Here is a 15,253-nt window from a genome sequence, read left to right on the forward strand (position 1 = left end):
ATCCTCGAGGGGATGCAGCTTGGCATCACCAAACCAGAAATTTCCAATGTCCGGCATCATTGTGGAAGTGGTACTTAATTTCTTTATTCTGTAGCAAATGAAGTACGGCTTCATTTTTCCTGTTGATTTGACTTATATATGCACACACGGGAAGTACTGAATATAAGAAGGAAAAATACGTAATCTTCAAGGAAAGTCTAAATATCTGATCACTGGCAATACTAGCAAAGATGTCCAAAATTTCCATGGATTTTCAAGAATTGGTAAAAAAAAATTACTGGCTGTTAAATTGAAAACATTGGTCTGCAATATTTAGATAGATTTCACACCAGGATCCATCAAAATCTCTTGGTCAGGGAACTTGCACACAGAACAAAGGATATGGATAAAACAGTACTCAAGTTCTGCTCATTTTACAGTACTCACAATTAACATGATAACCAGGAGGTTCTTCTTGGCCACCTGTGCATGAGAGAAGATGCAGTCAAGTACCGGTGTCATGTCGGGTTTGTACTGTTCCCGCAAGTTGATCACACACTTGTCATAATGAGCTGGAAAATGGAGTATTTCAAAACTCTACATTACTGTTTAGTTAAATAAAATCAAGTTATATTGTTGAGAACAACATTTGGGGAAGGGAATGGGGAAAAGCTTTAACCCTAAAAGTGTTTCTCCAGCTCCCTTTTTTTTTGAGTTATGATTTCTCCTGCTAAAATAGTCCTAAATGTTTGGAGTGAGACAGCAGATGTTGGAGAACTGCCATGTTCAGACAGCATAAAAGTATTCCCCTACCCTTCCTGCCATTCTTCCCATAATGTCTGATGCATAGTTTTACTTACTGCCTTAAAACATCATCCTATTCATACTTTTATGAATACTTAATGATATAGTGTATTGCTGTACCAATGGGTTCATCCATGGATTAGTACAATTCAGGTTAGCATCTGATTCTTCACACATGTAGGAAAAGGAAGGAGAAACATGTGGGTAAAGCACCTATGGGACATTTGCCAATTATAATAAGTGATGTACAGATTCAGTCTGGAGTTAGGAAAGCTTTAGGAGGCAGAAGAACACCACCTGTTTATCAGGCATCCAGCTAAGACCCTGAAGCCAAAAGGAGTGTAAGGCCAGCCTTGGTTTTATTTTAGTTTTAAAAACCAACATTGTTTTACCTTGCTGGAACTGTGTTTCCACATTCAGATACCTCCTCAACAGGTCCAGGACTACTGATTTCATGTGTCCACGAATCCCACTTCGATAGCTGACAGAGAAAAGGAAACAAACTAATTTCATGTTTTTCATAGAGTTGGGAACCCAATGGAACTGCTGTGGGTCAGAGTCCTAGGCTACCCATTATAGAGCAGAAGATTTCTGGCCAGGAATCAGCCAAAGTTAGGTGCAAAATAAACACAGCTGGCCATTGAGTTACAAGCTGGAATCTAATAGCTGTGCACACTTGGCTAATTTAAGTGTCAATGTTCATGGTAATCTCATATCTCACAGACCAAAGAGCCAGCAATAAGTAATGACTGGATTTCATTTATTTACCTAGGGAAAATTTTCAGTGTGTTACTTTCTAAAGTTGCAATCATAAAATGAATTAAACCACCACAATATCATTTCAGACGTGTGATCTTTCAACAGATCAGTTCTGATGAAAGGTCATAGACCTGAAACATTAACTCTGTTACTCTCGACAGATGCTGCCAGACTTGCTAAGTATTTTCAGCAGTTTGTTTTTATTGCTTAAAGACAGATCAGGCTAGCAACTAAATGTTACACTGTGCACTTGACCTCAGACTACCTTATGAACAGAGATCACCTACCATAGAGTAATTAGAGAGATGTGGAAATAAGTTGCAGACTGGAATCTAATCAAAGGGTTCAGATGATATCTATGCAGAATACTACAAAACTGAAAGTAATTAATCTAAAAAAGTTCAGGCAGTGTCAAAATGTGATGTCAAATTCAAGCAGTTTATTAAGTTACTAAACCTTCACAAAATTATATTGAGCAGTGTTGTTATATAGAATTCGTTACTCACCGTTGCACCAACTGGACAATGCTTTGTGTGTTCATAAAGAAGACTTCTCTGTCTGCTTTCCGCTGAAGGGTGGCTGCATAGCTATCCAGGGTGTTTGCAATCTTAAATTAAGAAAAAGCATTGGTGAAGCCAGGAAGAAAAGTCACATACAATATCAAGGTGGTTGTGATATTGAACTAGTCACCCAACAATTGTAAGTTAAAATCGCACCACAGCAAGTTGTGTAACTGAAATCAATAAATCTAATAATAAGTGGGGTTAGCATGAGAAAATAAGCATGAAAGCTTCTAGGGTAAAAACCCAACTGGTTCAACTAAGATCCTTCAAAGAAGGGACCCTAGCACACATACCCAATCTGATCTATAAATGACTCCTGTCCCACAATATATGATTGATTTTTAATGCCCTCTATAGTGGCCTAGCAACATTCTTGGTCTGTAAACAACATTATAAAGTCCAATAATAAGAAAAACGTCATACAGACCTATCGGCAATGACCCAGGCACATAATTGGATAAGACAAAGCCAATCGCAGCCCAGTTGACCCTGCACAGATCTCCTCACTAACATTTGGGGGCTGGTGTCCAGGTTGGGAGAGATGTCCCACCCCATTACAGAAAGGATGTAATTGCACTAGAGAGGGTACAGAGGAGATTTACGAGGATATTGCCAGGACTGGAAAAATGCAGCTATGAGGAAAAATTGGATAGGCTGGGGATGTTCTCCTTGGAACAGAGAAGACTGAGGGGAGATCTGATTGAAATGTACAACGTTTTGAGGGGCCTGGATAGAGTGGATGTGAAGAGCCTATTTACCTTAACACTGAGGTCAGTGATGAGGGGGCATAGATTTAAAACGATTGGTAGAAAAATTAGAGGGGAGTTGAGGAAAAATATTTTCACCCAGAGGGTGGAACTCACTGCCTGAAAGGGTAGTTGAAGCAGAAATCCTCAACTCATTCAAAAGGAGTCTGGATATGCTCAAGTGCCGTAATCTGCAGGACTATGGACCAAATACTGGAAGGTGGGATTAGAATGGGTGGATTGTTTTTCAGCTGGCACAGACACAATGGGCCAAGTGGCCTCCTTCTGTGCCTTAAACTTTCTATGATTCTATGATTAGTTAAGCAACAGCCTAACAGTCCGACGCATAGAATTGAATCTAGCATTCCAAACTCCTATATTATCAGCCCTCAGTAGTCCTGTCCCACCAGCAGGATACCACCACCAGAACTGGGGGAATAAACATACAGTCACTCTGAGTGGGACTCCTCAACATTAACTCCAGACTCCATCAAGTCTCATGGCCTCAGGTCAAACAAGGTAAAGGATAATTCCTGGCGATTATCACCTACAACCCCTCTCCTCAAGTGACAAATCGGTACTCCTTTATATTGAGCATCACTTAGAGAAAGCTCTGACAGAAGCAGCATACAGAATGTACTCTGGGAGGGAGATTTCAATGTCCGCCACTGTGTACTCGGTCACCACCGGTAATGAGCCGGTATTGAGCCTGGATATGCCTGTGTTAAAATGGTGAAGGATCTAACTTATGGAAGTAACCTACTTGACCTTGTCCTCACCACTCACCATTCTATCTGTAACATGTACATCTGTCCAGGAGAGTACTGGTAGAGGTGACCACCACACAGTCCTTGCAAAGACAAGATATATCCATAGCGACAAAATCTTCCAATGTATGGTGAGGCACTACCGCCCTGCTAACTAGGGTTTAAAAGACTAAAGACTAGCAGCCTAAAACTAGGTGTCCATGAAGCACTGTGGGCCATTACCAGCAGCAGAATTTGATACCACCATAATCTGTAATCTCAGTCTGGCACGTCACTCATTCTTTGATCATCATCAACCCAGGAAACCAATCCTGGCTCAACTTGAAGTGCAGAAGGGTGTGCCAGCAGCAGGACCAGGCATACCTTGGAATGAGGTACGAACCTACTGAAGATATCTAGGAACTGGATTCCAGCTCATCCCCTTGGGGGAGGAAAGGTGCTCTCTCAGGGGCAAATGGGCCAATCCCTTCTTCTTTCAAAGTTCTTTTTGTTCCCAAAAATGACTTTGAGCATTAAAACAAATTGTAGTATGATATCTGCTCCCTTTAGCCTCTGTTCCTCTGACAACCTCACTGCACCTCGCAGTTTTCTCGTGGCCACACAAATCGCTCAGAATCTTGCACCTGGCTTACCTGCTGGCTGGGGAACTGACTGAGCACAGAAGTGATGTTACTCGCATACTGGGCTATCACTTTCCGAATGGCCCTCTCCACACTTGCAGGAATTCTGCCTGAGACGCTGGTCATAATATCTTGCAACTCAAGAAGGGGCAGCGAAGGGTCTCTGAGAGTTGTCATCAGCTTGGTGATCCACTTTTTAACCTATGATAGGCAAGGGAGAGGGAAATTGAAAGAGCCAAGTTAGCACAAGCATTCCTTGCAGTTGAAATAAGACAATAGGGTCAAACAACCATACATTTAAACTATATTGGCAATACCTTAGTACAAGGTAGTTTGGATGAGGGATGAGCTTATTTGCAAATGGTTAACAACTCTTGTCTTTAATATAAAGAAACATCCCAAGGCACTGCACAAATGGGGATGGAGGAATGAATGCCCATCCATGAAATGAGAGATAGGAAGGGTAACATGTTTCACAATCTTTTAAAAGGTGTACATAGAAGTGCAGAGGCAATGCAGTTTAGGAAGAAATTTCGTGGGGCCTTATCAAGAATTGGATCTCAGTAATACAATACTAAAAGGATAAAAAGTCCTGCAGGATTCTTTTTTATTGAAGGGTGCCAGGTGCAGTCATTCTATATTGCTCTTGAAACAGCATTAGTTGATACTCAAGAGTAGGTAAGTGCCCTGCTGTTTGATTGTTTTCCCTCCCTAATTAGAACTTGGAATTCCATGACAGATTACTGTGTGATTTGAATGCCCATACCATACATGATTATGCAAAAAATCAGCAGCGCAAAAAATGATGCACGTGCTTTCTGGGGAGGCACTTCGACAAAAAAGATAAATTCAAACAGGCTAGCTAAGTACCAGTTTGGCACAGTTCAACACAATATAAGGATGAAGGCAATCTAACATTTCAGGCTTTATTTGACGCTTATATCTACCTGCAAAACACAACAGGAAAAAAAAGTCTAATCCTTCCAATTAGTTAACAAGTGTGTGGATATTAAAAACTGACCACAAAAAGGTGAGAGGAACTGTTTCAACTCTACCACTTACCTTACTGCTGAAGTAGGGTTCAGGTAAGCAGAAACCATTCATGACATTGACCAAGTTCTCCAGCACACTGTGAAAGACCTGATGGAGTTTCTCACCAGCAATGGCTAGCGACTGCTGTGGCACAAAGACTCCAGTGTGCAAGTGGGCCTAGAGAATGAGATCCAGAAGAACAATGATGCGCTTGTCAATATTTTCTAAACCAATTTTTACAGTTAGCAATATGGGAGCTCCATATAGTTTGCCATTAGTGTGTTTTTCTGGGGTTCAGGTGGCTTCATCGACACCAGGCATGTCCAATCTTGTCGTGCAAAAGCACTGCAACATTGCTGGGCCCTTCCCATCAGTGATGTCACAAGAGCAGGGGTAAGGAAAGAAGGCAGGGAAAGAAGAATCAGAATGATAAGGGAAGAGAAAAAGAAAATGATGGACAAACTGCCACAGTCATTTTAGGTGGGAAAATTTTATTTGACTACAAGTCAAATTAACTTTTTCTTAATTCAACACTGTAAAAGCATTTTGACAAGAAACCTCTCTTCCCCAACCCCAGCCCATCCCTCCCTGACCTTCCTTCCTGTTTAGGAGACAATACAGTTAGGTGATCCAACCACACTTTCCAAAAACTAGCAGAAGGCCAATTTGAAAGAACGGTTGCATATCCCAGCATACTGTTTTCTCTAGCTTTACATTTCTGCGTTTAAAAAACTTTATCAAGTAAATCTTTAGCAATGAATTAAAGGAATAAACAATACAAAGCATAAATCAGCAGCGCACCAATTTGTGCAGATGGAAAAGAACTTACTGTATGAAGTTTCTTGGGATCATCTAATTTCATTTTAGCTACTGTACAGCCTTGCTCCAGACAGGCACCTGGTCTCTTTACATAATGTACACATCCTGAGTCCTCAACAGCCAAAGCCATCACCATCTTCATCACCTATGTGGAGGCAAGTCAAGCCAGACTTTACACGACTATGTGACTTTGTCATCAAATGCTGAAAAATTTACTATCATCCCTTTTTTAAATGAAGAGGTTCCCTGCTTTCTTTGTCTCACACAAAGGCCTCTTGCCAATGTGAAGTTACAAAACCTCAAAAGTGTTTTAAAACTGTTATTAAATTACTTCAAAAACCATTAACTGGTAGTCACATCAGGACCACCTCAATCAAAAATTTGAAAGTAAGGATCGTACAAAAAAACTGGAATATTTACATAATGTTGTAAATGGTGTTGGATTTACCAGAGGTTAAAAGGTGGGGCGTGAGAGTGGGCTTCAGTCTGTATTAAATGCACCCAATGTATGACTCCCTTGGTATTTGCACTACTGAACTATCATGTTCAATACCTGATCTGTACTGAATTAGCTCATCTCAACTAGGGCAGTGGTAGAGGCAGTTAGCTCACTTGAATCAGGAAAAGATAAAATTTTCTGGGGTTAATGTTCATCACTGTGCAGCACTCTTGTCTCAAACCGTGCAATTGTGGGCATCAGGTGAGGATAGGACTGCAATACTCCCTGATGACATTCAAGCTCCCATATGAACAGCTGGTGAGTGAGGGACTGAAGGGTCGGCATTCAATAGTCCTTCAATATGGATTTAAAATATTTTGAGAGAAAGAATAAATTGTAATGAAGCCTACATACCTCAATCTCCGCGTAGCAATGTCTTGCAAAGACATGGCCTCCATCTTCAACAAGGTACTGCAGAAGTTTGCCAGCAGAGGGAGACCTTAGCACAGTGGGGTCCTTCTCTTTCTCAAACACACATGTCTTGTTACCAATAGTGATCAGGTACCTGCCAGTGCAAATTATTTAAGTTAACAGGAACAGGAAACTTCAAACAGTTTGACAATTCTTGTTTAATGGCAGGGGATTTCTTACTTGTCTATCTCCTCTTTCATGTATGTAGTGTAACTGTTGCCGTCATAGGACAATAAGAGGCCTCCATCACTTAGCCGGTGAACGTCGACCTCAATGTGAGAATTGTTCATAATAACAACACAGAGGGTCAGTGACTGACGGGCCACCTGCACATTGGATGTGAAAATAAGAAAAACAAATTCTTACTGCAACAAATTGTTTCAAACTTATTGACTGACTATCAACACTAAAGCCAACAGAGAGGGTAAATATGATGGGTTAAATACAGGAAAGGGAATAGTCATCCTGGTAGGGCGTCCACCATTTATCAAGTCCAAAAATGAACAGTGACAAGGTATGGTAAAATAGTGAAATGACTAAGCTATATTGGCAAAGTTTGCAAACTGCTCACTTCAGGGAGCTGCATTCAAAACAGATCCTCAGACTGAAGGGTGAAGTCTCCTTTCTGAACCTGACAAAGGTCATGTATAATTTTTGTTTTTAGCACCTATAGCTTAGTTCCCACTGAACACCAGGCCACACTAAAAAGCTGGCTATAATTCAGAACTAAGTGAATGATTTTGAGAGATGAAAGTGACACATTTAACAACAACTAATTCAGCTCCCTTGTGTAGTTGGGTTCAGCAATTAATCCAATTACAATTATTCTTTAAACAAGAAATCAAAAGCAACTACATACATAAGCTCAGTAAAAGGATATAGTGAAAGGAAATCCAACAGAAAATTCTTTCACTAACTCACCTACCTGTAAGGAATATTTAGTTTCTTCATAAATAAGCTCCACATCCACTGTGTTTAACAGGCTGTTTGCTGGGAGAACCTGACCTCTATAGATGAGGGAAGGAACAAAAAGCTTTTTAAAGGAAACCTGTTCCTCAAATTAAAGTAACATACCTTTATAATAGTTTCCTAATGCCCGATTTCTTCCTTCCCAGCAAGGTCAAAAACAACAACAGAGAAAGACAAGGAGGCAGGATTCTCAGGAATACAGAAATCTTGACTTTTCAAAGGGGAAGAGTTTCAAAGAATCTGATCATCAGCAAGCACAGATGCAAATATAGATCCACTCTCAAAGTAGCTGAAGCATCTTGATGCCGATAAGACCAGCAGAAGGACTCAAGACAGATTTATTTCTCTCTTCAAGTCCAAAAATGTTAATACCAGTTAACCAGAATGTACCAGCGATCATAGAACAGTACAGTACAGGCCCTTCGGCCCACGATGTTGTGCCGAAACTTTAACCTACTCTAAGATCTAAGTAACTACCTACCCTTCATTCTACTATCATCCACGTACCTATCCAAGAGTCGCTTAAATGTCCCTAATGTATCTGCTTCTACTACCACCGCTGGCAGTGCATTCCATGCACCCACCACTCTCTGTGTAATGAACCTACCTCTGACATCTCCCCGAAACCTTCCTCCAATCACCCTAAAATTATGCCCCCTGGTGATTGCCCTTTCCACCCTGGGAAAAAAATCTCTGACTATCCACTCTATGCCTCTCACCATCTTGTACCCCTCCATCAAGTCACCTCTCATCCTTCTTCGCTCCAATGAGAAAATCCCTAGTTCCATCAATCTTTCTTTGTAGGACATGCCCTCCAGTCCAGGCAGCATCCCGGTAAACCTCCTCTGCACCCTCCCTCCCATAATGAGGCGACCAGAACTGAACACAATATTCCAAGTGTGTCCCGTGTACTTGAGATGACATCTAATTTAACAATTAACCGGAATATTATACACTGTGTATTAGTGATAACATCTAATTTAAGATTTAACCAGAATACTATCGCCTGTGTATTAGTGATGACATGTAATTTAACAATTAACCAGAATACTATCGCCTGTGTATTATTGATGACATCTAATTTAACAATTAACTGGAATATTATACCTTGTGTAAGAGTGATGACATCTAATTTAACAATTGTTGTAGGGTATTCCCAAGCGCAGAGGCACCTGCAGTAAATATCATACTGTTTAAATGTTATTTGAGTAAGTAGATTAATATAATCCTAGTGAACATATATACACTCATATACAAGTTGAAAGTATAGCCACATATTGTTACAAAATGGAGTATTTACTCAAGGCATTGTGGGACAAGTTAGTTAGCTCGCAGCTTTGAGCCTGGTACTGCTTAGCACAAACACCAAGCAGGGCCCCTCTTATCAGTGTAACTGCAGACAGCCCGAAGCAATCAGGAATGCAAGCTTGAATATGGTAAAAGGATTCATTGTGAAGACTCAGGGATAGTTGATAAGGGGGTCTGGGAACATCACAAGATGATCAGAGGGCTTGCACGAGCTGATCACGTAGCCACATGATGCCTAATGAGTAATCTAATTGGTAATATGTGTAATGTATGTAATCAATAACCGTTATGATTGGATCATGTCCAGCCAGGATGGGCTGAGTAACTGTTAAGTTGTTTGGAATTGAATGAGTGTGAAAAGTGATTGTTGAGTGTGTTCATTTCGATTTAAGATTGTGCACCCAGGAATGGGATATAAAATTGAATTATATTTTAAGTTAAAATTTTATTTTGAGTTTAAAAGTTGGTTTTGCAACTGTGAAAAGGCAATGAACAATTTTCTAAGAGATAAGCTTCAGCCTTGAAGGTCTGAAGATGTTTGGCAGAAATCCAATTTGAAGTTTACAACTCCTGCTTTAATTGGAGTTCCAGTTTAAAATCTGTTCTAGTTTTTTGGAGTTTAAATTAAAGACATGTTTTACTGACTGTTTTAAGTAGCAAATGTCAGGATTTGGATATTGGTTTTAAGGGAGAGAAGGATAAGCAAAGGAGATAATGGGAAAGATTAAAGTTTGTGTAAGGAGCTGGTGTTAAGTCTTTTGTTGTAAGAATGTTAAATAACTTTTTCTTTAGTTTTTGGTTTTATTACAGACATTTGAAAAAGCGCCTGAAGAACAAGGAAAATGACGTAATTTACCTATCTTTTAAAAAAGCACGTGCTATTCTGTTCTGTGTGTAGTTAATAAGTATTATAAGTTAATAAGTCAGAATTAAATTAATACTGTTAAGGTTAATTGACCTGTTAAATTGAAAAAAAAACTGGAAATGTCATTTGCAACCACAATGAACTTTCAAGTTTAGCATGTCGAGTTTTGGGGAGTCTTAAGTTCCGGACATAAGACTTACTCATATAATATCGGCAGTTCTGATTTTTAAATATTTATTGCAGTGAATTGGAATTTGGAACCATCTTTGTTTTATAAAAAAATCCTTGGACTAGAAATCTCTTACAAAAGATGCTAAAAGTTTGGAAACAATTGGAGTTTAATCTAAAATGCTGTATTTCCTGATGGAGATGGTTTCCTTTGAAGTTGATAATGTTACTAAAGATTTTGTTGTTTGAAAATCCTAAGACAAACTCTTCTTTAAAAAAAATAATTATCCCTTTGCTGCTCATTCAGCATCATACACCATTTCTGATGGAGAGGATAGACAGACAGCTCACTCCCACTGCCAGTCCAAGAACAAGTAGTAAGTGAGGGGGTCGAGATCAGGAGCTGGATTAGCCTCCTGTTGGCAAGTTTGTGGCAATGCTGCACTTCCACCCATCCATGTGACTGCCACTAACCAACGCAACACCAACCAGGAGCACATCTGAATTGGTGTTTTGCACCAGTTGAGTGGCAACAGATATCATTATCTCTCATAAGTGAATAGATGGGGCAGTGGGGAGGGCTATTTTACTCAATTTGTTAACTTTTATTTACTAAAAGCACATAACTACAGTTCCGGTTCCTTTCTCTGGGTGCAAGCTATTGGGTGTCTGGCTCCACCTCCTTTCCTTACTGTACATGTTCCTCTTGATGTAGAGGTGGAGAGACCTTCTCCATCTGCATCACCATTCCCTCGGCTTCAGGAAGAAGCAACCCATGTTCTATGGTGATATCAGGTAGGACACAGCAATTTACAGTAATTCTGGATAATGCAAAGCTTCACTAGATTACTCCAGGTATCTAAAACAAGATTTCAAAATGTCTATGATCTATGCTATTAAAATTCTTGTAACCCCAAGGACCTGTTTTCCCTTAACTGTGTGTGGATGCCTTACTAACCTTATTAGCCATGGTTGCAGGGGTATCTCTGATCACAAGACAACCCTCATGCTTCTATGTATCAAAATAAAAGCAAAATACTGTGGATGCTGGAAATCCGACCTGAAACGTTAACTCTGTTTCTCTCTCCACGGATGCTGCCATACCTGCTGAGTATTTCCAGCACTTTCTGTTTTTATTTCTGAGTCATCAAAGTTGGTACAGTGAATTGTTGCATGATAAAATGTCATGAGAGATTTCTGGATAGTGGCCATGTGCTTGATGTTATTTGCAATACACATCAGCTGGACATTAATTGAACAAAAGACTTTCCTACTAATTTAATTGAGGGGGCAGTTATATGGGGCTTTCAATGCTACATGCACTCAATCAATTGCTCCTCATATTTTCAGAATCATGCCAATCCATAGGATTGGAATACTTGCTATCTGAGTTTCATAGCTTCAGGGAGCAGGCCTGTCTAAATAGAATATCAGTGGCTTTGTCTATATAATGGTGCAATCCTACAAAGGAATCCCAAGGTTGCTTGGAAGGAACCAATGTCAAACATCCAAGGCAGTGGTCACTTTCACTGATACATACAATGATATGGTGACTAAGGCACTATATATGCACCTACCCATGACATTTACTTGAGGTGGGGCAGGATCGAGCTAGGCAGTTATGCAGATGTGGACTGACAATTTTTCATGAGTTCTGGTGAGCATTTTTTGGGATAAAATTGTGACAGTAAACCTCACAGCTCCATTCTATTACTTTTATCTCCAGAAAATGGTGCAGGTGTTTAGAAATATACCAACAAGTCACCATTCCCCACAGAATGGCACAGGACTGCAACAAGTGATAACTGTGGCTGGTGCCTAACCCTAACCTTTATGCATTCTGTGTGTGTGAGTGGTTTGGCTTTATTACTCAAAAAGGAACTTGCTATTGGTCTCAAATGATGTATTGTCTTTGGTTTCAGCTGGTTATTACAACACCTCTAGGAGAGGCTTCTAGAATCTGAAGAAAAAGACTTGTGCTTGTACAGCACCTTTCACGATCATAGGACACCTCAAAGTGCTTTACAGCCAATGAAATACTTTTAAAGTTTAGTCACTGCTGTATTGTAGGATATATACCAGCCAATTTGCGTACAGCAAGCTTCCACAATCAGCAATGTGATAGGATGTCGACTGAGGGATAAATATTGGCCAGGATACCAGGGATAACTTCCCTACTCTTCTTCAAAATACTGCCACAGGATATTTTGCGTGCACCTGCGAGAGCAGATGGGGTCTTGGTTTAACGATTCATCCAAAAGACGGCACATCTGACAGTGTTGCACTCCCTCAGTACTGCACAGGAGTGTCAACCTTAATTTTTGTGGTCCAGTCCTAGAGTGAGACCTGAACCCACAACCTTCTGATTTATGGGCACGAGTGATACTCACTGAGTCACAGTTGACAATAAAAATAAATAATGTCCCATTAATGGCGTAGTAGTATGATCACTGGACTAGTAACCCAGAGACCCAGGGTATTGATCTGGAGACATGGGTTCAAATCCCACCACAGCAGAAGGTGGAATTTGAATTTAATTAATAAAAATCTGGAATTAAAAGCTAGTCTAATGATGGCCATGAAACCATTGTCAATTGTTGTAAAAACCCATCTGGGTCACTAATGTCCTTTAGGGAAGGAAATCTGCTGTCCTTACCTGGTCTGGCCTACATGTGACTCCAGGCCCTCAGCAATGTGGTTAACTCTTACATGCCCTCTGAAGTGGCCGAGCAAGCCACTAAGTTGTACCTAACCGCTACAAAGTCAATAAAAAGGAATGAAACCGGACGGACCACCCGGCATCGACCTAGGCACCGGAAACGACAACGGCAAACCCAGCCCTGTCGATCCTGCAAAGTCCTCCTGACTAACAACTGGGGGCTTGTGCCAAAGTTGGGAGAGCTGTCCCGCAGATGAGTCAAGCAACAGCCTGACATAGTCATACTCACGGAATCATACCTTAACAACAATGTCCCAGACACTGCAATCACTATCCCTGGGTATGTTCAGTCCCACCGGCAGGACAGACCCAGCAGAGGTGGCGGGACAGTGGTCTACAGTAGGGAGGGAGTTGCCCTGGGAGTCATCAACATCAACTCCGGACCCCATGAAGTCTCATGGCATCAGGTCAAACATCGGCAAGGTAACCTCCTACTGATTACCACCTACCGCCCTCCCTCAGCTGATGAACACCACTTGGAGGAAGCACTGAGGGTGGCAAGGGCACAAAATGTACTCTGGGTGGGGGACTTCAATGTCCATCACCAAGAGTAGCTCAGTAGCACCACTACTGACCGAGCTGGCCGAGTACTAAAGGACATAGCTGCTAGACTGGGTCTGCGGCAGGTGGTGGGGGAACCAACACGAGGGAAAAACATACTTGACCTTGTCCTCACTAATCTGTCTGCCGCAGATGCTTCTGTCCATGACTGTATTGGTAGGAGTGACCACCACACAGTCCTTGTGGAGACTAAGTCCCGCCTTCACATTGAGGATACCGTCCATCGTGTTGTGTGGCACTATCACCGTGCTAAATGGGATAGATTTCGAACAGATCTAGCAATGCAAAACTGGGCATCCATGAGGCGCTGTGGGCCATCAGCAGCAGCAGAATTGTACTCAACCACAATCTGTAACCTCATGGCCCGGCATATCCCCCACTCTACCATTACCATCAAGCCAGGAGACCAACCCTGGTTCATTGAAGAGTGCAGGAGGGCATGCCAGGAGCAGCACCAGGCATACCTCAAAATGAGGTGTCAACCTGGTGAAGCTATAACACAGGACTACTTGCTTTCCAAACTGCATAAACAGCATGCAATAGACAGAGCTAAGCGATCCCATAACCAACAGATCAGATCTAAGCTCTGCAGTCTTGCCACATCCAGTCGTGAATGGTGGTGGACAATTTAACAACTAACTGGAGGAGGTGGCTCCACAAATATCCGCATTCCTCAATGAGGGGGGAGCCCAGCATATCAGTGCGAAAGATAAAGCCAGAAGTGCCGAGTTGATGATCCATCTCGGCCCCCTCCTGAAGCCCCCAGCATTACAGATGCCAGACTTCAGCCAATTCACCGCGTGATATCAAGAAATGACTGAAGGCACTGGATACCGCAAAGGCTATGGGCCCTGACAATATTCCGGCAATAGTACTGAAGACCTGTGCTCTAGAACTTGCTGCATCCCAAGCCAAGCTGTTCCAGTATAGCTACAACACTGGCATCTACCCGGCAATGTGGAAAATTGCCCAGGTATGTCCTATACACATAAAGCAGGAAAAGTCCAACCCAGCCAATTACAGCCCCATCAATCTACACTCAATCATCAGTAAAAAGTGATGGAAGGTGTCATCAACAGTGCCATCAAGCAGCACTTACTTAGCAATAACCTGCTCAGTGATGCTCAGTTTGGGTTCCGCCAGGGCCACTCAGCTCCTGACCTCATTACAGCCTTGGTTCAAACATGGACAAAAGAGCTTAACTCGAGGTGAGGTGAGAGTGACTGCCCTTGACATCAAGGCAGCATTTGACCAAGCATGGCATCAAGGAGCCCAATAAAACTGGAGTCAATGGGAATCAGGGGGAAAACTCTCTGCTCGTTGGAGTCATACCTAGCGCAAAGGAAGATGGCTGTGGTTGTTGAAGGTCAATCATCTGAGCTCCAGGACATCACTGCAGGAGTTCCTCAGGGTAGTGTCCTAGGCCCAACCATCTTCAGCTGCTTCATCAATGACCTTCCTTCTAGCATAAGGTCAGAAGTGGGGATGTTCGCTGATGATTGCACAATGTTCATCACCATTCGCGACTCCTCACATACTGAAGCAGTCCGTGCAGAAATGCAGCAAGACCTAGACAATATCCAGGCTTGGGCTGATAAGCGGCAAGTAACATTCACGCCACACAAGTGCCAGGCAATGACCATCTCCAACAAGAGAGAATTTAA

General features: G+C 41.7%; 1 protein-coding gene across 10 annotated transcripts in view; it reads right to left on the reverse strand.

Moving 5' to 3' along the window:
- acacb (acetyl-CoA carboxylase beta) overlaps positions 1-15,253 on the reverse strand; it is a 173,843-nt gene that overhangs the window by 71,051 nt on the left and 87,539 nt on the right. For 9 of the 10 annotated variants that reach the window (XM_068054741.1, XM_068054740.1, XM_068054735.1 and 6 more), the window contains exons 15-23: positions 7,925-8,006; positions 7,180-7,325; positions 6,943-7,093; positions 6,100-6,234; positions 5,301-5,447; positions 4,251-4,439; positions 2,049-2,149; positions 1,176-1,264; positions 427-551 (exon numbers count right to left, since the gene is read on the reverse strand). In XM_068054741.1, coding sequence (XP_067910842.1) covers positions 427-551; positions 1,176-1,264; positions 2,049-2,149; positions 4,251-4,439; positions 5,301-5,447; positions 6,100-6,234; positions 6,943-7,093; positions 7,180-7,325; positions 7,925-8,006 — 1,165 coding nt within the window. Of the gene's footprint in view, positions 1-426; positions 577-1,175; positions 1,265-2,048; positions 2,150-4,250; positions 4,440-5,300; positions 5,448-6,099; positions 6,235-6,942; positions 7,094-7,179; positions 7,326-7,924; positions 8,007-15,253 lie in introns of those variants that run through there. The other variant, XM_068054744.1, reaches the window with a different exon arrangement.

Source organism: Heterodontus francisci, chromosome 23, assembly GCF_036365525.1.
Source record: "Heterodontus francisci isolate sHetFra1 chromosome 23, sHetFra1.hap1, whole genome shotgun sequence".
NCBI classification, from domain to species: Eukaryota; Metazoa; Chordata; class Chondrichthyes; order Heterodontiformes; family Heterodontidae; genus Heterodontus; species Heterodontus francisci.